The following is a 25,758-nucleotide window of genomic DNA, read 5'->3' on the forward strand; positions in this document are numbered from 1 at the left end:
TTGAAACTCTGGTTTGTGGTTTTGCCTCTAAGTTTGAAGGATAATCATGGCTTGGCTTAACTAAGAGAAGAATTTCCAGGCATGTGAAGCCATTTGTTTGCGGGTAGATGATTAGGAAGCTCTAGCTCAGCGCTAAATAAAACTCCTCTTCTAATTCCTTTTAACACTGAAAGGCAAGCTGGAGTAAAGGCAAGATGTGACAGTTAATTCCATGTGTCAGCTTGGCTAGGCTATGATTCTTAGTGCTTTGGCTAGATACTGGATTGGCTGCTGTTCCATAACGTAATGTAATGTAATCACCTTCCATGATGGGGTCTGAGGTAATCAACCAACCAGCTGAACAGGAAGTTTCCTTGGAGGTGTGGTCTGCCTCCAGAATATAAACGGATATTCTGGCAGAGATTGCTCTCTCTCTCTATTGATGCTGCACTCTTCTCATGGCCTGACCTATGAATTTAGGGACGTAAGCCTGCAGAAGTCTCCAGCCTGCTGCCTGACCCATGAATTTTGGACCTGCCAGCCCTACAATTGCATAAGCCAATCCCTGAAGTAAATATCTATACCTCTATGCTGCATGTTTATGCAAATAATGCGCCCTTCTACATTCATTTACCAACCACACCCTACCCCAGCAAGGTATTTTTGTAAGCACTGCTGTCAATTTTTTTTACATGTTGCTGTAAAAAAAAAAATTAGTGTATCATGCTTATGAAAATGCTTTGCGGGAGGGGGAAGGCGCAGTTGGCAAACAAAAGTAGAAGGTACATGTTGTTTGCATAAAAATACTGTATATATACATCTCATTGGTTTTGTTCCTTAAGATAACCCAAACTAAGTCACAAGACTTGACTAAATACTATCTAGAATGTACAGAGACAAAATTGTGACAGTAGTTGAGAACAATTGCTTTTGATATAAGGTGGTATAACGATTAAAAAAAAACTTTTTTTTTTTTTTTTTAGTCATTATGGTCCAAAACCTGTTGCCAGGTTCAGAAAAAAGTTACTATACATATAGATGGGTAGAGTGAGTAGGCATGTAAATGATATAAAATAGAGTAAAATGTAAATACTTGGTAGATCTGGGTAGAGGGTATACAGAAGTTCTTTGTACTATTCTTGCAACTTTTTTATAAATTTGATATCAAATCAAAATAAAAAGCTACATGAAACAATTAAAAAAAATAAAAGTAAAAAATTAGCCCATTTCCTACCTTAGTGCCCAAGTAAGACTATAAACATTCAGGCACATAAAATTCACACAGGAAAAAAATTCCTAAGTATATGTATAAAAATGACCATATAAGAATGAGAAGGCATAATCTCCCAAACTTACCATTTTCAAGGAACTCAGGTCCTTCTAGCACACTGTATTGTGAGTCTTGAGCTGGAAAGTAGTACTGGACGTAACAATCTGCTTCTCCCCAAACTGTTGCCTGAAGAGGGGCTAATCCTTTAACCTTCTCTACGTGGAACTCAAAATGGTGCTCCATCAATCCACTTCCTTGGCCCTCTGCCTATTAAACAGAAGCACTGGTGGGCTTTAAAGAGTAACTTGCTTAGAATATTCCTGCTTCTCTGTGGAGTCTGAGTATAGGTGAACAAGTAAGTGTAATTAAAAAAAAAAACTGATAATAAACAGATAATTAATTTTCATTGTGTACAGATCTCACAACTGCTCAATACAATAAATCAGAATAAGTAGGATTTACTCTAGACTGAGACTGAGTCAATATTAGGAAATCCATTAATGCAATTCAGCATGTTAATGGAACGAAGGAAAAAAAAATAACTCAATAAATGCTGAAGAAGTATTTGATAAAATTCACATTTGTTCCTGATAATAGCCTTAGTACACTCAAAACAGAAGACTATTTCCTTAAAAGGATAAAAACTACATATTTGAAATAAAATGAATAGTTATTAACTTACCTAGTTACCATCTACTAAAGTTGGAAATAACAGTATTTGGACTGTCCAATAATGGTATGGACTACTTGGGGAGGTGGTGAATACAGTTACTAAAGGTACTGCTACTAATAACTATTAATAATGTATTTAATATTTACTATAGGCAATATGCCAAGTACTTCACTTATATCAGCTAATTTAATGTGTGCATTAATAAGCAGTGGATCCACGGTGTGAGTTCAGGTAGCCTAGCTCTAAAGCCAGTGTTCTTTACCTATATTCTATACAGCTTTAGCAGACACCAGGCAACTAATTGTTGGGAACACTCAAAGGGGGGGATTCAGTATTCAGACAGGGTCAGACTGTAGGATTTATATGTATTTAATATTCTAACAACCAATCCAATAAATTTGGAACCGAGATAGCATTAGGTCTTCACTCTGAAATCTAAAAACATATGTCAGCAATATCTGTTCAAAGTTTCCTTAGGGAAACAGGAAACTTGCAATTTGATTCCTTGGAGGCCCAAAAAAAAAAAAAAAAAAATTTCAGGGGGAAAAAAAAATCTCCAAATCACATCAGTTCCTTAATTTGGCCATATAGTATTATAGGAATTTAATAATTCAGTTCAGCAGATTCTCAACTGGATGAGGCAAAGGAGTGTAGAGGGAAAAACAACTGTATTTGTAGATATCTAGCCTCACGGGCAAACCTTCTAAGAACTTCCTCTCTGCTCATACTGATACTCGTACAGTTTCTAAGTTTTAGTATGGAATTTAACAAAATCTGAGTTTACACTACAAAGTGAGGGTCATATAACACCTAACCAGATCTGGGAAAATTACATTATTTGTGCTTTTAATTTTTAAATTAAAAAACACTATTATTTATTGATAGACACCAATATCTAACAGAAATAGCAAAGAAAGGTTTAGAATTCAAAACATACGAATAAACGATACTCTACCAATGGATATTTTCCTAATGTTCTTTCCATGCTAGAAGAGACATTTAAATGTGTCACTCAGATTCAGATTTTAAAAAATTACATATTTTAATAGTGTGGAGACTGTGATTTGGCTATACTTGTAAAGATACTAAGTGTAAGATACAGTACAACATGATACAGTGGAATGAAGACTGGACTTGGCAGTCAGAAGATCTGCCTGAAACCCAATTCTCCCACTCTTAGCTATGTGGCCTTGGACAAGTACCATATTCCCTTTGAATCTCACAATGATCCACTTCACAGAATTGTTAGGGAAATAAACTATCAAGACAAAGTATATCAATGTGTTTCCTTAATTGTAGAGTGCCGTATAAAACAAATTACTTTTAAGTTATAGCAGAAAAGCAAGGAACCTCACTATTAACTTTCCAATATGGCCTTAGCCAGGTAACCAAGTAAGATCTTGCTGGTTCACATTTATAATCTCCACAGCACCCCACTTTTTTAAAGGCAACTAGGTAAATTATAGGATTAAGATTTCGTTGCCCAATTAGATTTTCTTATAAATTCAGGGAGCTCAGAGGGACACAGAGATCCATTTAAACCATATCAGAAAAATACTAATGATTCATTTGATTTATAGGAAGCCTGAGAGTTCAAGTTACACTCTTTTATTCAGCCTCTCATTAATGAAATAAGGATTTGGGCATTGGTTTTACTAAAATGTGCAAGATAAAATGAGATTATGGTTTTTGTGAACAATTAAGTGTTTAGTCACTACCATAGCAACAGATGCTTTAGATGGCTGGTCCAGGAAATGGGCTGGCCTAGGGCTGAAGGGCGGGAGTGTTCCTTCTTCATTCTTTAATCTTTGCAGTGTTATTATCTGATCCGAAGAGCCCATAGCTAAAAAGACTCGAAGGCTCCCATTCTGGTGGCCTGAGAACACATCTATCACAGGCATGTAGCTGTCCACCGCAACAACTGGGTACTGAGCACCAAGGAGCAGGCGAGAAATCTTAGGATCTCTAGAGTGGGGAGAAATTGTAGATGAGCAAATAACAATCATCAATCATGTCACAGGATTGTTTCACTTCTTATTTGGCTTGTTTTCTCAGTTTGTTAAAAATGGATCTACAACTAGAGAATAGTAGTTTTTTAAGTATGATTCCATCAGTAATCCATCAAATAAAAATTACCAGGCAGATAAATTCAAAATGTAGTAGTCTGGGGGCAGGGGATAGGTCTAATTTATCTCTGTATTATCAAGGCCCCAAGCCTAGTGTCTGGATTGAACAGTGTCTCAGCAGCTTGCTGAATAGCACTATTTTACAGGGAGGCAAGTGTGGAAAACTGGAAAGAATGTGGTTTTGGAGTCTAGCAGGTAAGATTTGGATAACATTATTACCAATAATATCTGCCCTCTACTGAGCATCTACTATGTGGTATGTGGTAGACACTTTACATACGTTGTTTCTAATCCTCCTAATGCAGCAAAGGTTGGTATTACCCACTACTAATACATGAGAAAAGCTAAATTCAGAAAGGTTAAGTAACTTAGTTAAGGATACACAACTAGTACGAAGTTGAGCTGAGATTCAAACTCTGATCCATATGATCCTAACGTCCAAATGCTGAATCTTAGCTCCGTCACCTACCTGCTGTGTGACTCTGGGTAATTTAACCTAAGTCTGATTCCTCATCTGCAAAATGTAGATAATAAAATTTCCATCACAGAGCTGTTGTTAGGACTAAACTGAGATAAATATAAAATACCAGCAATGATGCTTGGTACGTGGTAAGTGTTCAGAAATTGGTGGCTATTATTTGTTATTGTTTTACGCTCTTTCAGGAAAGAATGGGGTCTAATGGAATGAGAGGGGAAGAAAAATACCAGACCCGACTAATACCACAACTAAAAACAGGGGGAAAAGCCAAAAGCCTACAGCTGACAGTGGCATACGTGATTCCAGTAGTTCTCCTTAGCCTGATTATGCTTTCCAATGTTACCATCATTAAGTATTTAACTGTTCACACAAGACTTGCCCATTTATTTTCTCACTGGATCCTTATAATTATTAGACAAAAGAGATAAGGGATCTATCATCACCCTCATTTTAAAGATAAGGAGAAGAATGCCAGAGAAATTAAGTGGCTTGTTTAAGTCAGAGGAAAAGTTTCTCATTTGCAAAATGGGAATAATGATAATACTTTATAGGGTTACAAGATCAAAAACCAAACCCACTGCCGTCAAGTCGATTACAACCATAGCGACCCCACAGGGTTTCCAATGCTATAAATCTCTACGGAAGCAGACTACCAAATCTTTCTCCTGCGGAGCTGCTGGTGGTTTTGAACCACCAACCTTTTGGTTAGCAGTCGATCACTGTAACCACTGCACCACCAAAAACCAAACCCACTGCTGTTGAGTTGATTCTGACTCATAGCAACCCTATAGGACAGAGTAGAACTGCCCCTTATGGTTTCCAAGGAGCACCTGGTGGATTCGAACTGCGGACCTTTTGGTTAGTAGCCGTAGCTCTTAACTACTACACCACCAGGGTTTCCTTACAGGGTTACAGCAAGGCTCAAATGAGGTAGTGCTCATAAAAGTGCTCTTTATAAAATATAAAACACAACATTTAAAACATACAATCATGAGAAGGCTGCTGCAAAGAGGTCAGTGCTAAAATAATGAAAGATCAGAACCTTAAATCAAAATAAAAAACAGTCTGTACTGAGGATAGAAATAACCTTCAGATAAATCAACACTCCATCTGGGTGACAAAGTGAGGTACAGCAATCAAATCTGAGTTCCTAAAGGACAATGCTCACTATAGAGATCTTATTGATTTCTACAAAAATAGCTGATTGGGTAATACTGAAGTTTTGACAGACAGACAAACCATATGTTTTGTGAGGTAATAACCTTCAGCAGCAGCTTCTTGGTGAAGAGGGTAGACTCTCTTATAAGGTTACAAAACCAAAAACCAAACCCACCACCATCAAGTTGATTATAACCCATAGTGACCCCATAGGGTTTCCAATGCTGTAAATCTCTATTCATGACATAACTGACAAATTGTTTAACTCCTCTGTGGCTCTGTTAACTCATCTTTAAAATAGGAAAAATGATAGTACCTGCCTAAGAGGGTTGTTGTGAGGATTAAATGACCTAACGTATATAAAGTACTAAGCACTGTGCCTGAAGCATGGTAAGCAGTACCTATAAGACTACTTAAAAAAACAAAAAGGGCAACTGTGGTGAATTTAAGAGAAATCCTCCAAGCTATTACTGGGCTTGTCATGCTTGCAAACCAAAAGAATTCTTCTTCAGCCCATACAAAGTTAAAGATGCAAAATAGAGAACTCCAAAATAGCCTATTTACTTGAATGACATGTAAAATTGATGGAGGGGGAGTTTCACCAGCCCGAGTAGCTTGTCCTGTCCTGGGCTCCGCAGCTTGTTCCAAGTTTCAATTATCATCATATTGTTTTTAAGCCTTTCCAGGTATTTGGAAGACAGAGAGACAGGAATCACCTGGGGGAGAGGGAACAGCCAAAAACAAAACAAAACAAAATAAAGACCCATACCTGAGATAAATGATTAATTTATACATTTATTCAACAAGCATTTACTGAAAACCTGTGTGCCATGTGTAGTGCCAGGAGCTGAAGACATCAGAATAAAGCCTACTCTGTATTCTCAAGAGAAACCAGTCTAGCGTTAGAGACCACCATTTCAAGGCCAAATACAAGGCAGTATGAGTTCTCTGACGACAAAGCTCACAAATGGAACTTCGGGGATACAGCGAAGATTGTTAGACATGTTTAACATGCTGCCTGCCAAGCTCATGCAATCCTTTCCACCTATTCGTAAACTCTACCTAAGAAAAGGATGTTTTTGAAACAAGGATGGCTACAGATTTGGATAAGGTTGAAACATCTTATCAAGGTTGGCCAATCCATTGGCTGGATGGTATTTTATGAAATGGTCTAGCGTAAAAAGCTCTGCCCAATAAGTGTTATGGTACATAACAACACCAATCATCCATCTGGATTTTCAACGTAAAATTACTCTGGAATTAGCCAACTAGTAAGAGAAAAAAGAAGTCACAAAGAGATCCACTGATCTAGAGCCAAGAGCAGCTCAGTTAAATTAATGGGTCCACGAATTTAAAGGAACCCTTTTGGTTGGTGGGAAGCTGTTGTAACAACTTTAACGGCAGAAGGAAGAGAAGCCATAATAATGAAACCAATAGAAAACATGAAAGGCAAAAACTGAAAACATGAATACTGATGAATACTGAAATAAACTGAGGAATAAACGAGAGTGAGAAAAATAAATACAATAGAGACTGAAGATACAGGAAGGAAAGGGGATGCTTAACTGATCAAGAGTCCCATGGGAAATAAAAAGGAACAGGATCACAACTCAGACAGAAGAAACAGTAGGAACTCATATCAACTGAGACTGAACAGAAAGAAAGGCACAAACAGTTTTACAATGTTGTAAATGTCTTTTCCTTTTGCCATTCTATAGCGGGATTGTATGGCATACCAGATGGTTGTAAAGATCCCTTCCAGTCTGAACATTCTAGGTTCCTTTTCAGATGGAATTATCATTTGGGAAACATTTGTCTCCCACCCCCACACATCCTTAATGGATATGGAATGTTAAGACATGTATGAAGTTACCTGAGAAAAGTTAAAGACTGGTTGTGTTGTGCCCCACGCGATGACAGATCTGGTGACTTCCTCTGTGCTGAAGAGTTTACAATTTAAATAAACATTGCATGGTAGTTGTTTCTCAGATTCTCCAGTAACGAAATCTTTTCCATCTGGCACCATTAACAGCACATGCAACAGTAAAGAACTCTCTTCTGCTGACTCACTTGTTTCATTTACGAAATTGTGGGAAGCTGGCATAGCCATGATGGTTGAAGGATTTGGTGCTACAGGGCTTGGTGACTTTGGGCGGAGGAGCAACAAATTCTGTTCTTTCTTTGCAGTTTCCTCATGATTTTGATTTAGGGACTGTGGATTTTTGGCCCCAGTAACATGTTGGTTAGTTTCTGGCGGCATTTTATCTGGACTTGCAAGAGCACAAAGTGGGGTTTGCTGGGTACCGCTACTAAGCTTAGTATTGACACCAGTGAAATCTTTGTTACCTGTAACAAGCTCCACAGTTACCTATAAACATAAAAGGAAAAGAGTCAGTAACAATGTCACCTAGAATCAGAATCAGGTTGTTAGGAAATGAATTAGTGTGTCCTCAAACACTGTAATATCAAGACCATTAACACACTGTGTATAGATTAACTTGCCAAGACTACAAAAAGCTAGGGAGATGATTTATCAATAATATAAGCCTGGAATATCTTTTTTTGTCAGAAAATGAGCGCTCATAAAATGATGGAGAAATGATGAAAGGCCATAGAAGCCAGATAAAGGGACTTCTGCTGGCCAAATCTGGGACAATTTGAACATCAAAATGATTAATAACAGCAATGGATTATAACCTACTGAATAATATAACAACTGATATGTTCATATTGATATCAATAAATACAAGAAAAGGGATAACTCTCCAATATACCCACTGGCATCGAGTCGATTCTGACTCATACTGACCCTACAGGACAGGGTAGAACTGCCCCATAGGGTTTCCAGGGAGCAGCTGGTGAATTTGAATTGCCGACCTTTTGGCTAATTAGCTGAGCTCTTAACGACTGTGCCACCAGGGCTCCACTCTTCCATATAGTAGAATGCTAATCAAAAAAAAGCACAGTAAATGGTGGAGTTAGAAAAATTACCACTTTGCAATCACCATCTTAATAACTGATTCAGATGAACTCAAATGGAGGGATGTTCTACAAAACAACTGGTCTTACTTTTTCAAAAAATACCAATGTCGTGAAAGATAAAGAAAGGCTGCAGAACTGTTCCAGATGAAAGGAGATCAGAGAGATGTGACAACTAAATACAAAGGATGAGGGAAGGTGGGGCAAAGATGGAGGCTTCCTGTGGTTCCTTTTACAACAAAGACCTGAAAAAACAAGTGAATTGATTACATGTGGCAACCTAGGAGCCCTCAATATCAGACAAAGTTGAGGAGCTGGACTGAGTGAAAGTGGAAAGGAGAGACAGTTCAGAAGCAGAGATGAAGTCACAGGCTTGAGTGAGCTGGTACCCTGCAGGCTGGATCAGCTGATACATGCAGGCTGAGGCAAGCAGTAGCACTCAGAACACATTTTACTACGTTGGGAGAGACCAGGAGGTGGAGAGTCCACAGAAGCCTCCAGAGCCAATGGGAAGTGGGGCTGGATCTATGAAAGTTAAGTGCAAGCGTCTAAACTACTGCACAGGATCAAAATAACCCCTCTCCCTCTAAGAATTTCATAGTGGAAAGTGCCTCCTTTTCCCTTGCCCATCCCGCTCCCTGCTCTGCTCTGATACCAGTCTGGCAGTATTCAACAACTGCCACCCTCCCTAAACGGGAAATAGGACCTATTGCTCCCAAACCAGTCTCTTGGCTTTAGGGAAAAAAAAACAAACAAACCAAAAAAAAAAAAAAAAACTCCACTAACTCCCCTAAGCCAGGTACTCAGGACTAATCACGCCCAAACCAGTCTTGGCTTAAAAAAAAAAAAATCACCAAGAATAAGTGGTGCCTCCCAGTCCTCACAGACAATAGCACTGGGTCCCCAAAGTCTGGCTACAAAACTCACCCAACTACGTGCTTAGGGGACAGGGACACGCCTTCTACCTAGGCACTCAGAGGCAGCCATCAGCCCCCTACCTTGCTCAGCACATAGCCCCTACTGCAGCCAGATACCTGTGCTTGCTCCAATCACCCCCATGTAGCCCTGCCAGTCTAGGACTGTAGGTGATAGCCTGCACCACACATGTGGTGACTGATGACCTGGACATCTGAGCTGAATCCAAACAAGAAAAGTAAATGGACTCCTGGGCTCGCACACTTTGGAGTAGCTCTAACCACCTGGTGACAGGACGTGAGAGCTTCAAAGACGCCAATAACCAAAGTAGCTCATGTGCCCAGCCTATTTGGGCATATCAAAACAAAACAAAACAAAAAGCTAGAACACACTAAGCAAACATACAATAAATATAATAACTTATTGATGGCTCGGAGAACAGTCAATATCAAATCACATAAAGAAGCAGATCAAGATGGCTCCAGCAAGCCAACAAAACAAAGCATCAGGAAACCTTCTGTAGGGAGAGGAGGTCCTAGAATTACCAGAGGTAGAATTCAAAAGATTAATATACAGAGCTCTTCAAGAGATCAGGAAGGAGATCAGACAAAACTCAGCCCAAGCCAAGGAACACAGAGACAGAGCAACAGAGGAATTCAGGAAAGCTATACAAGATCAGAACGACGAATTTAACAGAATCCATAGAGAAACAGCAAATAGAAATTCAAAAGATTAACAATAAAATTTCAGAATTAGACAATTCAATAGAAAGTCATAAGACCAGAATTGAGGCAATGGAAGTCAGCATCAGTGAGAATGAAGATAAAACACTTGACATCAATTTGTTTGAGGAAAAATCAGACAAAAGAGCTTAAAAATATGAAGAAACCCTAAGAATTATGTGGGACACCATCAAGAGGAATAACCTATGAGTGATTGGAGTACCAGACCTGGGGGGATAAGAGAAAATACACAGAGGATTGCTGAAGATTTGCTGGCAGAAAACTTCCTTGATACCGTGAAAGACGACAAGATACCCATCCAAGAAACTCATCGAACCCCACACACAGTAGATCCTAAAAGCTGGTCACCAAGACATATTATAATCAACTTGCCAAACCCAAAGATAAAAGGAGAATTTTAAGAGCAGCTACGGATAAATGAAAAGTCACCTACAAAGGAGAGTACATTAGTCCAAGCTCAGACTATTCAGCAGAAACCATGTAGGCAAGAAGGCAATGGAATGACATACATAAAGCCTTGAAGGACAAAAGTCGCCAGCCAAGAATTATATATTTAGCAAAACTGTGCCTCAAATATGAAGGCGAAATTAGGACATTTACAGATAAACAGAAGCTAAGGGAATTTGTAAAAACCAAACCAAAATTACAAGAAATATTAAAGGGAGTCCCCTGGCTAGAGAACCAACAATATCAGATAACAACCCAAGACTAGAACACAGGACAGAACAACTAGATTACCAACTCAGATAGGGAAGTCACAAAATTAAGTCAAAGCTAAAACACTAAAAATAGGGAAACACAGATGTCAATATGTAAATGATGACAACACTGAAACAAAAAACAGGGACTAAACAGTGTAGTCACAGAACTTTCACATGGAGAGGAAGTTAAGGTGGTATCAAGAAATAAAAGATCAGTTTAAACTTAAAAAAATAGAGGTAAATTTTAAGGTAACCACAAAGGAAACTAAGAAATCTACCCATCAAAATAAAAAAGAAGAAAAACATAAAGACTCAGCAAATACAAAATAAATAATAATGAAAAAGATAAAAAGAAAATACATAAAGAAAACGACTCAGCACACAAAATTAAGTGGAACAAAGAAACTGTCAACACCACAAAAAAAAAACATCAAAATGACAGCACTAAACTACACCAATCTATGATTACACTGAACGTAAATGGACTAAATGCACCAATAAAGAGACAGAGTGGCAGAATGGATTAAAAAGACACGGTCCGTCTATATGCTGCCTACAAGGGACACATCTTAGACTCAAAGACACAAACTAAACCCCAAAGGATGGAAAAAATACATCAAGCAAACAACAACCAAGGAAGAGCAGAAGTGGCAATATTAATCTCTGACAAAATAGATGTTAAAGCAAAATCTACCACAAAGGATAAGGAAGGACACTACATAATGATTAAAGGGTCAATACACCAGGAGGACATAACCATGATTAATATATACACATCCAATGATAGGGCTCCAAAATACATAAAATAAACTCTAGCACCATTGAAAGGAGAAATAGACAGCTTCACAATAAGAGTAGGAGGCTTCAACACACCACTTTCAGTGGAGGACAGAACATCTAGATGCCACAATCAACCAACGCGACCTCACAGACATATACAGAACACTCCACCCACAGCAGCCCAGTATACTTTCTTTTCCAACGTACATGGAACATTCTCCAGAAGAGACCACATGTTAGGCCACAAAGCAAGCCTTAACAGAATTTAAAACACTGAAATATTACAAAGCATCTTTTCTGACCATAAAGCCATAAAAGTAGAGGTCAATAACAGAAAAAGCAAGGAAAAAATCAAATATGTGGAAATTGAACAACACCTTTTTCAAAAACTATTGGGTTATAGAATAAATCAAGGATGGAATAAAGAAATTCACAGAATCAAATGAGAATGAAACCACGTCTTATCAGAACCTTTGGGGCATAGCAAAAGCAATGCTCAGAGGTCAACTTATAGCAATAAATGTACACATCCAAAAAGAAAGGGCCAAAATCAATACATTAACCCTACAACTTGAAGAAACAGAAAGACAGCGGCAAAAGAAGCCCTCAGGCACAAAAAGAAAGGAAAAAACAAAGATGAAGAGCAGAAATATGTGAAATAAAAAAACCTGTTGCCATCGAGTCAATTCTGACTCATAGCAACCCTATAGGACAGAGTAGAACTGCCCCATAGAGTGTCCAAGGAGCATCTGGTGGATTCAAACTGCCGACCTTTTGGTTAGCAGCTGTAGCACTTAACCACTATGCCACTAGGGTGTCCAGAATAGAAAAACAATTGAAAGAGTAAATAAGACCAAAACCTGGTTCTTTGAAAAGATCAACAAAATCGATAAACCACTGGCCAATCTGACAAAAGAAAAACAGGAGAGGAAGTAAATAACCTGAATAAGAAATGAGATGGGCGATATCACAAGAGGCCCAACTAAAATTAAAAGGATCATAACAGAATACTATGAAAAACTATACTTCAACAAATTTGAAAACCTAGAGATGGACAAATTTCTAGAATCGCACAAATTTCTAGAATCTCACTACCTAGCTAAACTAACACAAACCGAGGTAGAAAAACTAAATAAACCTATAACAAAAGAAGAGATTGAAGACGTAATAATAAAAAAAAAAACTCTCAACAAAAAAAAGCCCTGGCCCTGATGGCTTCACTGGAGAATTCAACCAAACTTTCAGAGAAGAGTTAACACCAGTACTACTAAAGGTATTTCAGAGCATAGGAAAAAAATGGAATACTCCTGAACTCATTCTATAAGGCCAGCATAACCCTGATACCAAAGCCTGGTAAAGACACCACAAAAAGAATTACAGACCAATATCTCTCATGAACACAGATGAAAAAATCCTCAACAAAATTCTGGCTAACAGAATTAAACAATATATCAAAAAAAAAGTAATTCATCATGACCAAGTGGGATTCATACCGGGTATGCAGGGATGGTTCAACATTAGAATATCAATGTAATCTATCACATAAATAAAACAAAAGAACTATATGATCTTATCAATTGATGCAGAAAAGGCATTTGACAAAGTCCAACACCCATTCTTGATAAAAATTCTCAGCCCAATAGGAATAGGAGGGAAATTCCTTGACATAATAAAGGGCATTTATACAAAGCCAACATCCAACATCATCCTAAACTGAGTCTGAAAGCATTCCCCTTTAGAACAGGAGCCAGACAAGGATGCCCTTTATTACCACTCTTATTCAGTATTGTGCTGGAGGTCCTAATCAAAGCATAAGGCAAAAAAAAGAAATATATGGCATCCAAATTGGTAAGGAAGAAGTAAAAGTATCCCTATTTGCAGATGATATGATCTTATACACAGAAAACTCCAAAGAATCTACAAGAAAGCTACTGGAACTAATAGAATATTTCAGCAAAGTATCAAGTACAAGATAAACATGCGAAAATCAGTTGGATTCCTCTACACCGACAAAGACAACTTTGAAAAGGAAATCGCCAAATCGATACCATTTACAATAGCCCCCAAGAAGATAAAATACTTAGGAATAAACCTAACCAGAGACATAAAGACCTATACAAAGAAAACTACAAGACATTACTGCAAGAAACCAAAAGAGATCTACATAAGTGGAAAAACATATCACGCTCATGGATAGGAAGAATGAACATTGTGAAATGTCAATTCTATTTAAAGTGATCTACCGGTACGATGCAATCCTGATCCAAATTCTAACATCATTTTTTAATGAGATGGAGAAACAAATCACCAACTTCCTATAGTAAGGGAAGAGGCCTCAGATAAGTAAAGCATTACTGAAGAGGAAGAACAAAGTAGGAGGCCTCATACTACCCGATTTTAGAACCTTTTATATACCCCCACGGTAGTCAAAACAGCCTGGTACTGGTACAACAACAGATACATAGACCAATGGAACAGAACTGATATCTGACAAAGCAGCTGATATTTGACAAAGGCCCAAAGTTCGTTAAATGGGGAAGAGGCAGTCTCTTTAACAAATGATGCTGGCATAACTGAATGTCCTTCTGCAAAAAAATGAAACAAGGCCCATACTTCACACCATACCTCAAAATGGATCAACGACCTAAATATAAAATCTAAAATGATAAAGATCATGAAAGAAACAATAGGGACAATACCAGGAGCCCTAATACCGGACATAAACAGAATACAAACCATAACTACAATGCAAAAAACACCAGAAGAAAAACTAGATAACTGAGAGCTCCTAAAAACCAAACACTTATGCTCATCAAAAGACTTCACCAGGAGAGTAAAAAACAGAACCTACAGACTGAGAAAAAATTTTGGCTATGACAAATCTGATCAGTGTCTAATCTCTAAAATCTGCAAGATACTGCAAAACCTCAACAACAAAAAGACAAACAATCCAATTAAAAAATGGACAAAAATGAACCGGTCTCAACCCACCTGGAGCAAAGGAGAATGAAGAACACCAAAGACACAGGGTAATTATGAGCCCAAGAGACAGAAGGGGCCACATAAACCAGAGATTACATCAGCCTGAGACCAGAAGAACTAGACGGTGCCCAGCTACAACCAGTGACTGCCCTGACAGGAAACACAACAGAGAACCCCTGAGGGAGCAGGAGAGCAGTGGGATGCAGACCTCAAATTCTCATAAGAAGACCAGACTTAATGGTCTGACTGAGACTAGAAGGACCCCAGAGGTCATGGTCCCCAGACCTTCTGTTAGCCCAAGACAGGAACCATTCCCAAAGCCAACTCTTCAGACACGTATTGGACTGTACTATGGGAAAGAAAATGACACTGGTGAAGAGTGAGCTTCTTGGATCGAGAAGACACATAAGACTATGCGGGCAGCCTCTGTCTGGAGAAGAGATGTGAGGGTAGAGGGGTCAGAAGCTGGCCGAATAGACACAAAAACAGAGAGCGGAGGGAAGGAGTGTGCTGTCTCGTTAGAGGGAGCAACTAGGAGTGTACAGCAAGGTGTATGTAAGTTTTTGTATGAGAGATTGACTTGGTTTGTAAACTTTCACTTAAAGCACATTAAAAAAAAAAAATGGGTAAAAGATATGGATACTTCACCAAAGATGACATTCAGGCAGTTAACAGATACATGAGGAAATGCTCATGATCATTTGCTATTACAGAATTACAAATCAAAACTATAATGAGATACTATCTCACCCCAACAAAACTGGCACTAATCCAAAAAATATGAAATAATAAATGTCAGAGAGGTTGTGGAGAGAGGGGAGCACTGCTGGTGGGAATGTAAAATGGTACAACTACTTTGGAAACTGATTTGGTGCTTCCTTAAAAAGCTAGAAACAGAAGTTCCATGCGATCCAGCGATGCTGTTCCTTGGAATATATCCTAGAGAAATTAAGAGCCGTCACATGAATAGATACATGCACACTCATGTTTACTGCAGCACTGTTCACGATAGCAAAAACATGGAAACAACCTCGGTGCCCATCAGCAGATGAAGGAATACACAAATTAGGTGCACACACACAATGGAATACTACGCAACAATAAAGAACAATGATGAACTCTCGAAACATCTTACAACATGGATCAATTTGGAGGGTATTACACTGAGTGAAATTAGTCAGTCACAAAAGGACAAATATTGTATGAGACTACTATTATCAGAACTCAAGAAAAGATTTAAACACAGAAGAAAACATTCTTTGATGGTTATGAGGATCAGGCGGGAGGGAAAGGCGAATTCACTAACTAGATAGTAGACAAGAATCACCTTAGGTGAAGGGAAGGACAACACACAATACAGGGGAAGTCAGCACAACTGGTCTAAAGCAAAAGCTAAGAAGTTTCTGGAACACAACCAAACACTTTGTGGGACAGAGTAGCTAGGGCTGGGGTCTGTGGACCACGGTTTCAGGAGACATCTAGGTCAACTGGCATAACAAAGCTTATTAAGAAAATGTTCTACATCCCGCTTTGGTGAGTGATGTCTGGGGTCTTAAAAGCTTGCGGGCAGTCATCTAAGATGCATGAACTTGTCTCAACCCACCTGGAGCAAAGGAGAATAAAAAGCACCAAAGACACAAGAAAAATATTAGTCTAAGAGATAAAAGGGCCACGTAAACCAGAGGCTCCATCAGCCTGAGACCAAAAGAACTAGATGGTGCCAGGGTACCATCAAGGACCACCCTGACAGGGAACACAACAGAGAGTGCGTGATGGAGTGGACGAGGAGCAGAGCACAGCTCAAATTCACGTAAAAAGACCAGACTTAGTAGTCTGAGACTGGAGGAACCCTCGAAGCCACGGTGCCGGACATTCTGTTAACCCAGAACTAAACCCATTCCTGAAGGCCACTCTTTACACAAAGATTAGACTGGAGTATAAAACATAAAATAATACTCATGAAGAGTGTACTTCTTAGTTCAAGCATATAAGAGACCAAATGGGCAGCTCCTGTCCGGAGGCAGGATGAGAAGGCAGGAAGGGACAGGAGCTGATCGAATGGACACAAGAAACCCAGGGTGGAAAGGGGAACGTGATGTCACATTATAAAGATTGCAACTAATGATGTCACATAACATGTATAAATATTGTATGAGAAATTGTGCTGTAAACTTTCACCTAAAGCACAATAAAAAAAAATTACTGATAAAATTTTACACATGGTAATAATATTGTGGTTATGTTAAGTCATTATCTTTTAGAGATACATACTTATTTTTTATGGAAGTAATAAAATACTGATGGGTATAATTAAAAAAAGAACAGATGATACATGACTGGAGAAAAATTTGCTATAAAGGAAAGTATTAAGACAATCAGTGAATTTGTGTATGGGCTATAGACAGAATTTAATATCAGTACTACAATGCCTTTTTTAACTGTGCAGTGTTATGTATGATAACATCCTTGTCTCAGGAAATACTAAAGAATTTAAGGAAAAAGAGGCATGTCTGTACCTTACTCAAAGGGTGTAAGAATAAAAAAGTGTGTAGTGCAACTGTATATGTGTGTGTATATATATGTAAAAAAAAAATCTCATGTTAAATGTCACCTCCTCAGAGAGACCTTCCTGACCACCGCCTCTTACTTCCTCCCATTTGATCACTACCACACTGTACCATTTATTTCCTTCACAGCGCTTCTGCTGCTCTAATTCAATATAAGCTCCGTATTAGCAGAGATCTTTATTTTCTTATTTACTGCTATATTCTCAGTGCCAGACAATACTATGTGCTCAGTAAATATTTCTGACTACATGAGTGTGTATCTATATACCTTGAGGGGGCCAAGTGGGGTCTGACCATTTTCCTGTTGCACTGGAAGCTGGTCACTGAAAGAAAGAAGTTCTGACTGAATGACAGCTCGCAAAGGAAGTGATGCAGATCCAATTACTTCTGGCTAAGGGAAGAAGGAAAGAAAAAGTTTAGGTTAAATTAAAGAGGAGCCACAGGTGACTTTAGCTGAAGTGACAACATATAACAGTTAATAAAAGACACAATGCTTCATAAAGTAAATAGCTTAATTATTTGACTGAGCCCCCTCCAAGTGGGATACCATATTCTGCCATATTTTGACATCCCTTCTGGTTTCACTATGTCTCCGTAAAAGATTACAGAGGGTTTCATAAGGCACAAATCGGTTGAATGATTACCGTTTACTATTTTTAAGAGTTAGATCTTTATGAAAAATGTTCTTCACTATTAAAAATAAAAAAATAAAATTTAGGTTACATAAATCTTTGCCTTTAAAGCTAGTAAAACTATAAAAACTAATATACCTGATGGTACAAAGGGTATGGAAAAACAGAGACTGTCATGTGTCTGATGTTGGTAATATAAACTGGGAACATACTTTTAGAAAACAAATTTGGTAATAAATACAAAAAACTTTAAATTCCTATTTTTTTGGCCCAGTAATCCCACTTCTTCAAAAGAAATAATATACAGTAAACAGTTATATATAAATAAAAAAATTTATACAAATACGTTATTTCCAGTATTTTTTTAAAAGTAGTTGAAAATTATAAATGATTGGGAGTCTAATAATCAGGAATGATTAAGTTAAACTATAGCACATTCCTACAATGGAAGACTACACAGGCATTAAAATGATGTTTACTAAGAGTTTTATAATAATATAAATAATATTTGCTATGTTTGTAAAAACAGCAGAGTACTATAAACTTTCAAATATTTAAAAAATTATGTGGAAAAGATTACATACATATTTTTGAAGAATAATGAATAAAAACACGACAATGTTAATGAAAAAGCAGGATAAAGACTGCATATAAAAGTATACTAATAGTGTCAAAGATTTACACATTTGTATTCATTTGAAAAAGACAAAGATACACATAAATGTTAACAATAGTTATTTCCTGGTGATGGAATCATAGAGAAATTTTGCTTTTTTAAAAAATCTTTGTCAAGGTTTCTTTTTTTTTGACAAAAATTAAGATGTTTAATGTTTATTCATTGCTGGAAGGTGTATAAATTGATACAAACTTGTAGGTAATTTGGCATTAATTGATCAGAATTTAAAAATGCATATACCCTTATCTCATTAATACAAATTATTTTCCTAAATATATTCTGGCACATGCACAAAGGAATATTACAAAGATATGCATTACAGCATTGTGTTTTTTTTTTTTTTTTTTGAGTTTTTGGTAAAAGTTTATACAGCAAGTTAGGTTCCCATTTGACAATTTCCACACAAATTGTTCACTGACACTAGTTACATTTACAATTTGTAAACATTCTCTTCATGTCTATATCTGTCCACATGTGCTCAAACACTCATTTTTACCTTGGCTATACTGAGCACTCCACATCCACATTCACTGCTCTTTTCCCATCACAAAAAATAACAAGTCTATGTTTTAAAGTGTACTTTCCCCTTCCCCTCTCCTCTCCCCGGTAATCACCAACGAACACTGGTCTCTCTATGCTTATCTGTTCTTGTCTTCTTATAAAAGAGGGAGCATACAATATTTGTCCTTATATGCTTGACTTATTTCACTTAGCATTATGCCCTCCAGGTCCATCCATGTTATCATATGTTTCAAGGACTCATCACTGTTTTCTATAATTACATAGTAGTTCATTGTATGGATGTAGCCCAATTTGCTCATTCATTTATCCATTGATGGATACTTGGTTGTTTCCATTTTTTTGCTATTGTAAGGCTGCAATGAACTAAGTGTGTGTATGTCTGCTCCTGTCAGTAATTTTAGGTCTCTCGGGTATATCTTTGGAGCCTTGGTGGCACAGTAGTTGAGAGCTCGGCTGCTAACCAGAAGGTCAACAGTTTGAATTCGCTAGCCGCTCCTCGGAAACCCTATGGGGCAGTTCTACTCTGTTCTATAGGGTCGCTGTGAGTCAGAATGAACTCAATGGCATCGGGTTTAGTTTTGGGTTTAGAGTATATTCCCAGGAGTGGGACTGGTGAATCATAAGGTGGTTGTATTTCTAGGTTTTTGAGAAAGCACCATACTGTTTTCCATGGTGGTACCATTTTATAGTCCCACCAGCAACAGATGAGGGTTTCGATCTCCCCACATCCTCGCCAACATTTGTTATCTGTTTTTTTGTATCAGTACCATTTTAGTCAGGGTGAGATGGTGTCTAATTGTAGTTTTGATTTGCATCTACCTAATCGCTAACGATTGTGAACACCTTTTCGTATGTTTGTTGGCTACTTGGATGTCTTCTTTGTTGCAGGTTCTGTTCGTGTCCTTTGCCCATATTATAACTGCGTTATTTGTCTTTTTCTTGTTGAGCTGCTGAAGTTTTCAATAAATTTTGAAGATTAGGCTCTTATCTGATAATGTCATTTCATAAGATTTTTTCCCAGTCTGTAGATTCTCTTTTTACTCTTTTGATAATGTCTTTTGATGAGCATAAATTTTTAATTTTTATGAGATCCCATGTATCTATTTTGTCTTCTCCTATTTATGTATTTGTTGTAATGTCTGTTATCCTATTTTTATAAAACATTAGGTCCCATAGTTTTTTCCCTGTGTTTTATTCCAGGAGTTTTACAGTTAACGTTTAGGTCTTTGATCCATTTTGAGTTAGTTTTTGTATATGATGTGAGGTACAGGTCCTGTTTCAATTTTCTGCGGGTGGATATTCAGTTTTGCCAGTACCGTTTATTAAAAAGACTGTCTCTGCCCCAGTGAATGGGCTTTGACACGCTCATGTTTTCTATAAAAAAAAAAATACAATTCTTTTATGATTAGAAAAAGTCCATTAACTAGGTATAGCAAAATGGTTCATTGTAAATACATAAAAATGTTAACATGGGTTGTCTTAAGGTTGTGGAATTATGTGCTTCCCCTCCTTCTTATTTTGCTGTGTTTTCCAAAAAGAACTTGTATTATTTACAGCCTCGGAAAAAAACAAAAGAAAATGATGCATTTCTCACATTATTCATACCAAAGTGGAAGTCTGATTATAAAAGGCTACTCTTAGTGAAGCAAAAAATGCTTATGACCTAGTTTATTGATTTAAGTTGTGCCAGTTGCAAGTGGATTTTATATATTTAGAATTACCTGATCAAAATTTCTACTCATAATTATATTATTTGGGATACAGGCTGGAAACCTCACTAATTCTGCTTGGAAACAGGAAGAAGACTCTAAAATTAAGCATAACAGTCTACATAAATATGGTCAACTCTTCATAGTAGGGGCATACTTAAAGAGGTTAAGAGCTTGAGATCTAAAGTCAGAAGACTTAGGTTGAAGTCCTGGATTTGTCTTTTATTAGCTTTGGTGACCTTGGATAAGTTACTTAATGTCACTAAATCTTAGTTTACTCATCTGTAAAATGAAGATAACGAAGCTGTTGTCAAGATTAAATTTGATAGCATATTCATGTACAGCCTGTAGCATAACATTTGGCTTATAACAAACAGCAGACATAGATTAATAATAATAATAATCATCATAATAAAAATTGTAGCCATTAGTGTTGCTTGAGCCTGGAGAAATTCTTAGTTTAAGCAGGCATATAATTTTAAGTACGCTCCAAATCCTTGGTGTGGACAGAAAGGGAAAAGGTCAAAATCACCTAAAGTACCTTTTTCTGTGGACTTCTCTTCGTGTAAATTTGGAAAGTGAGGTTGGAATTCCACCAGTGCTCTATCATTGGGCCACCAAACTGTACTGGAAACACAGATCGCTGCTGGAACTTTACCACTGTAAGGAGAACCATATGTCACACCATCTAACTGGAGTCATCATCAATCTATGCCTTGCATACCCCACCAGCCTCTTTCAAATATAACTCAAAGCTCTTTTAGGAATCTAGTCAGTATGATTTCATGGAAAGTGTTAAGGTTATGGGACTGAAAAGCAGACATAAAGAGAAAACCCTAGGTATAGTGTATGGAAGAGAAGTGCTATGCTGCTCCGAACTACTATGAGAAATGAATGTCAAGCATATGAGCACCCAAAAAAAAAAAATTTTTTTTTTTTTTTGCTCTGATCTACTATGAGAAATGAATGTCAAGCATATGAGCACAGGTTGTGTGAAAAGACAGGTCCACACACTTCAGTGAGCATGTGATGATATGACTTAAACAGTTGTTAAAAGACAAGTTGGTAGGCATTGTATCAAGAGGGTTTACCCAGAGAGATAATGTCTGTGTACCTCAGAAGAGGTCTAGATGGAGTGATAAATAAATAGCAGAACTGAATCAAAAAACATAATAGCAAAAATGAATTTATCTTCTGGCTAAAGAATAGGGGACTCTTGCTACCATACTCTGACAAGGTACCATGTACTGAAGTTAGTTATCTGTGTAACGGTGGGGTAGAGTCCATCTCCTGAATGGAAAGGAAGGGGTTTCTACTGTAATAACAAATGTAAATGGGGTAAAGTGATGATGGTGTTTGACAGAGTTTGTGCTCATCGCTACGGGTAAATATAAGGAATTTGGGACTAGAATCAAAGCATATGAGTTCAAGCCCCAGTTGTTACTAGTGACCACCTCAGCTACATTTATGACTTATAAAATGATCTTCCTGTCCATTCATTTCTAGGCCCATAAAACTGATCTAAAGAACCCTCATAAAAGGCCCAGTTACAAGAATCTGCTATCTCTGGTATTCATTCAAACCGTCCATTCTGACCTATTGATCTATTCATCTCTGGCCATCTTAGTTCTTAACTCTGTACACTTCTCTTAGTACTCTTAGACAATATATGGGTCTTGCTATATGAATCTACACATAGGAACTGTGAACAAAAGGTTTGGCCCAGAAAGTCCACACCCACTAGACCAGCTTATCTGGTCATCCTGCCAGGAGAAGGGAAGACAACACCTACACCTCATTGGTGTGCTGAGAGGATCAACTGAGGTAATAAGTAAGTAACTACTTTGGACACTGTAAAATCCTTCATGTACAAACAGAACTCTGTTTCAGTCTGCTGCTACTCAGATTTCTCACTACCTAGGTACTTTTTTGTACTATATTATCGTATTTCTCACATAATTCTGTTTCTTAAGCTTTTTTATTTTTAAACCACCAAAATTGAGTTAAGGTGATAATGGAAGAGAAAATTCATGGAAATAAATTGCTAACAATGTTCCAGAGAAGCTTTTTTTTTTTTTTTTTAAAGAGTTGGAAAGAATCCTAAAAATACTTATTTCAGTCCATGTCATTGTTGGGAAGCTCACAGAGGGAAAACGGAGTTTGAGTAAGGTCACACAATTAGTGTGTGCTATAATCAGAACTGCAACCCAGTCTTCCAATTCCTGGCTTGATGCTTATTCCACACTTCCCATACGATCTTTCTAAGAAAGATATGTGGAGAACTCAACCACTGTGGCCAAAAATAATAATAATGCTTGAGAAGCAAAATAGGTTAAGAGCATATGACTTGGAATCAAAACAGTTCTGGGTTCAAATTCTGGTTATATCATAAGACAGTTGTGTGATCTTAGACAAGCTACTGAATGGATTTATGCCTCAGTTTCCTCTATAGTTGTAAGAACATGATCTGAGTGTTAGAAGTGCTTAGCTCTACTCTCAGCTATATTACTGACTTGCTACCTTGTATCAGGACATGGCATCTCTGGACCAATTAACTCATTTATGAAATAAAGGAATTAAAGTAGATTAATTTAAAATTTCTTTCTAGTTCTAAGATTCTATGATAATATAAATTTCAGATGAGAAATCAAGAGTTCAAAAATTCTTCAAAGGTCATAATGTCTAAGGAGCAGAAAACCAGTCTCTCTCTTACTTCCATCTGTAATTTTACTGGAGGCAAGTCGAACGACCTCAGTGATCAAAGCTGTCTTTCTCAATCCACTTTTGGAAAAGCCCACAGGAAAGTGATATTCCACAAAGAAAGTGCTAAAAATCAAAACAAAAAAGAGGATTAAAAAAAAAAACCCAAACGCGATGAACAGATTGAGCACAGGGCATTTTCAGGGCAGTGAAACTATACTGTATGAGACTGTAATGGTGGACACATGTCACTAAGAATTTGTCAAAACCCACAGGACTGTACAACATGAAGAGTAAACCCTAATGTACACTATGGACTTCAGACAATAATAATGTATCAACACTGGTTTATCAATTTCAGCAAATGTACCACAGGAATGCAGACTATTAATAAGAAACAATGTGGAAGGGGGAACAGGGCATATGGAGACTCTGCACTTTCTGTACAATTTTTCTGTAAAACTAAAACTGCTCTAAAAAATAAAAAAATGAAGCCTATATAAAACAAAACAAAAAAAGCACCCCCAATGAAACGTACACGTCTTTGAAGGCCCTATCCAATGCTACTTCTTCTTCAAAGCCTTCATCAGTCCTGTCAGAGAGAATTAAGGGCTCCCGTTCTTGTGTTCCCATAGCATTTTTAATAAACATCTCTTTTGGCCCCTAAAATCCTGTATTATAGACAGCCATTTAAATGTTTCTCTCTCCTATTAAATATAAGCCTGCAAGAACAAAGTCTGGGTCTTAATTTTGTTTCCACATTTACCTAGTATAATGCTTGGGACCTAGTGGGGAACTCAATACTGACTGAATTATGCATATGAAAGCATTTTACAAATCATAAAGTGTTACACAACTATATTATTATTATTGTTATTAATATATACTCCATAAATGGCAAATTTAGCTTTCCTATATAGAAGACATACCGCTTTTTTGTTTGGCTATTTGTCAGGCTAGGTGGTTTCCCAGCACAGTTTTTTTTGCCAAGTGTCATCTGAGGACTATCTGGAGGAACTCCCATTGTTTCAATGATGATCCTGATTGAATGTGTTCTACCCAGAAGGGCCAGTCTATCCACACTTAATGTCATCATTTGGGAATCTTCTGGAATTTCTGAGAGCATCTGTTGTTCAACCAAATTTCTGAAAGGAATTCATACATAGGTAAAGATATGATGAGGAATATCAGAGACCCAAAATGAAACAACCTAACTTGCACGGGCAAGAAGAAAGAGAAACAAGTATTTTAATTTATAAGTCACCAAGAATTGAGAAATGGCTTTAATTATCAGAATTAAGGTCCTAATCTATAGTGAAAGAAATCTCACAAAAGGTAGAAATATTTTTCTAATCTAAAGGGTTATTTTCACAAAGGTACAGAAACTGATGTTATTGAAAAAGGTTTTTCTGCAAGGAATAAAGACTTTACTTCAGTTTTAAACAGTAAATGGGATTTTTTTCCCCAAACCATGAAAGTACCATATTTTCCACAAATAATGCACCCATGTAAGTAATATGCACACACACGTAACACACAGAGAAAAATAACACATGAGAGGTAGCATGGTTGGCAAAAGTGTATGAAGCAGTAATTATTTGCAAAAAAATATTTTAAGTACATATTATAGCACATTTGGAATAGAGTGAATGAGAAGAAAAAAAACTAAACCCACTACCCTAATATAACTACTATTGTCACTTCTGTTTACTCCTTTTTTAAGGCACATTTTCTACATAGCTGTAATCACAGCACACATACAACCTAGAATTCTGCTCTCTCCCCTTACATTTTATGGTACCCATCTTTTCATGTTATCACATTTTTAACAGTTGCGATCCTTACTGATCCTAACTTACTTAACCACTCTGATAATGCTGGGAAAATACGTATCGTTTTAATTTACGAGATCTTTTGAAGATAATCTTTTTTTGCTTTTGCCTCTAAACAAGCATTCATAGAGAGGCTCACCTATTTTTGTCTGCTGCCTTCTTCTTCAGCTTATGATTACCTGAGTCCCGAGCCTTAGAAGATCTGGCAAGAGCTTTTGACTGGTTCATTTTTTTGGAAGGGATAATATCATCATCTTCACTGGGGAAATCACTAATGCTGGTATCAGATTTCTACAGGGAGAAGAAACAAAACTTCACTAAAAGATAACTGCTTTA

General features: G+C 37.3%; 1 protein-coding gene across 2 annotated transcripts in view; it reads right to left on the reverse strand.

Moving 5' to 3' along the window:
• C2CD3 (C2 domain containing 3 centriole elongation regulator) overlaps window positions 1-25,758 on the reverse strand; it is a 168,538-nt gene that overhangs the window by 81,159 nt on the left and 61,621 nt on the right. For both annotated transcript variants that reach the window (XR_010322490.1, XM_010599587.3), the window contains exons 9-17: window positions 25,562-25,713; window positions 24,520-24,735; window positions 23,604-23,716; window positions 21,432-21,550; window positions 17,620-17,742; window positions 7,558-8,052; window positions 6,249-6,400; window positions 3,641-3,887; window positions 1,336-1,516 (exon numbers count right to left, since the gene is read on the reverse strand). Coding sequence is in view for 1 of the 2 variants with exons in the window: in XM_010599587.3 (XP_010597889.1) it covers window positions 1,336-1,516; window positions 3,641-3,887; window positions 6,249-6,400; window positions 7,558-8,052; window positions 17,620-17,742; window positions 21,432-21,550; window positions 23,604-23,716; window positions 24,520-24,735; window positions 25,562-25,713 (1,798 nt within the window). In the remaining variant the exon portion in view is untranslated. The remainder of the gene's footprint in view (window positions 1-1,335; window positions 1,517-3,640; window positions 3,888-6,248; window positions 6,401-7,557; window positions 8,053-17,619; window positions 17,743-21,431; window positions 21,551-23,603; window positions 23,717-24,519; window positions 24,736-25,561; window positions 25,714-25,758) is intronic.

Source organism: Loxodonta africana, chromosome 7 (assembly GCF_030014295.1).
Source record: "Loxodonta africana isolate mLoxAfr1 chromosome 7, mLoxAfr1.hap2, whole genome shotgun sequence".
NCBI classification, from domain to species: Eukaryota; Metazoa; Chordata; class Mammalia; order Proboscidea; family Elephantidae; genus Loxodonta; species Loxodonta africana.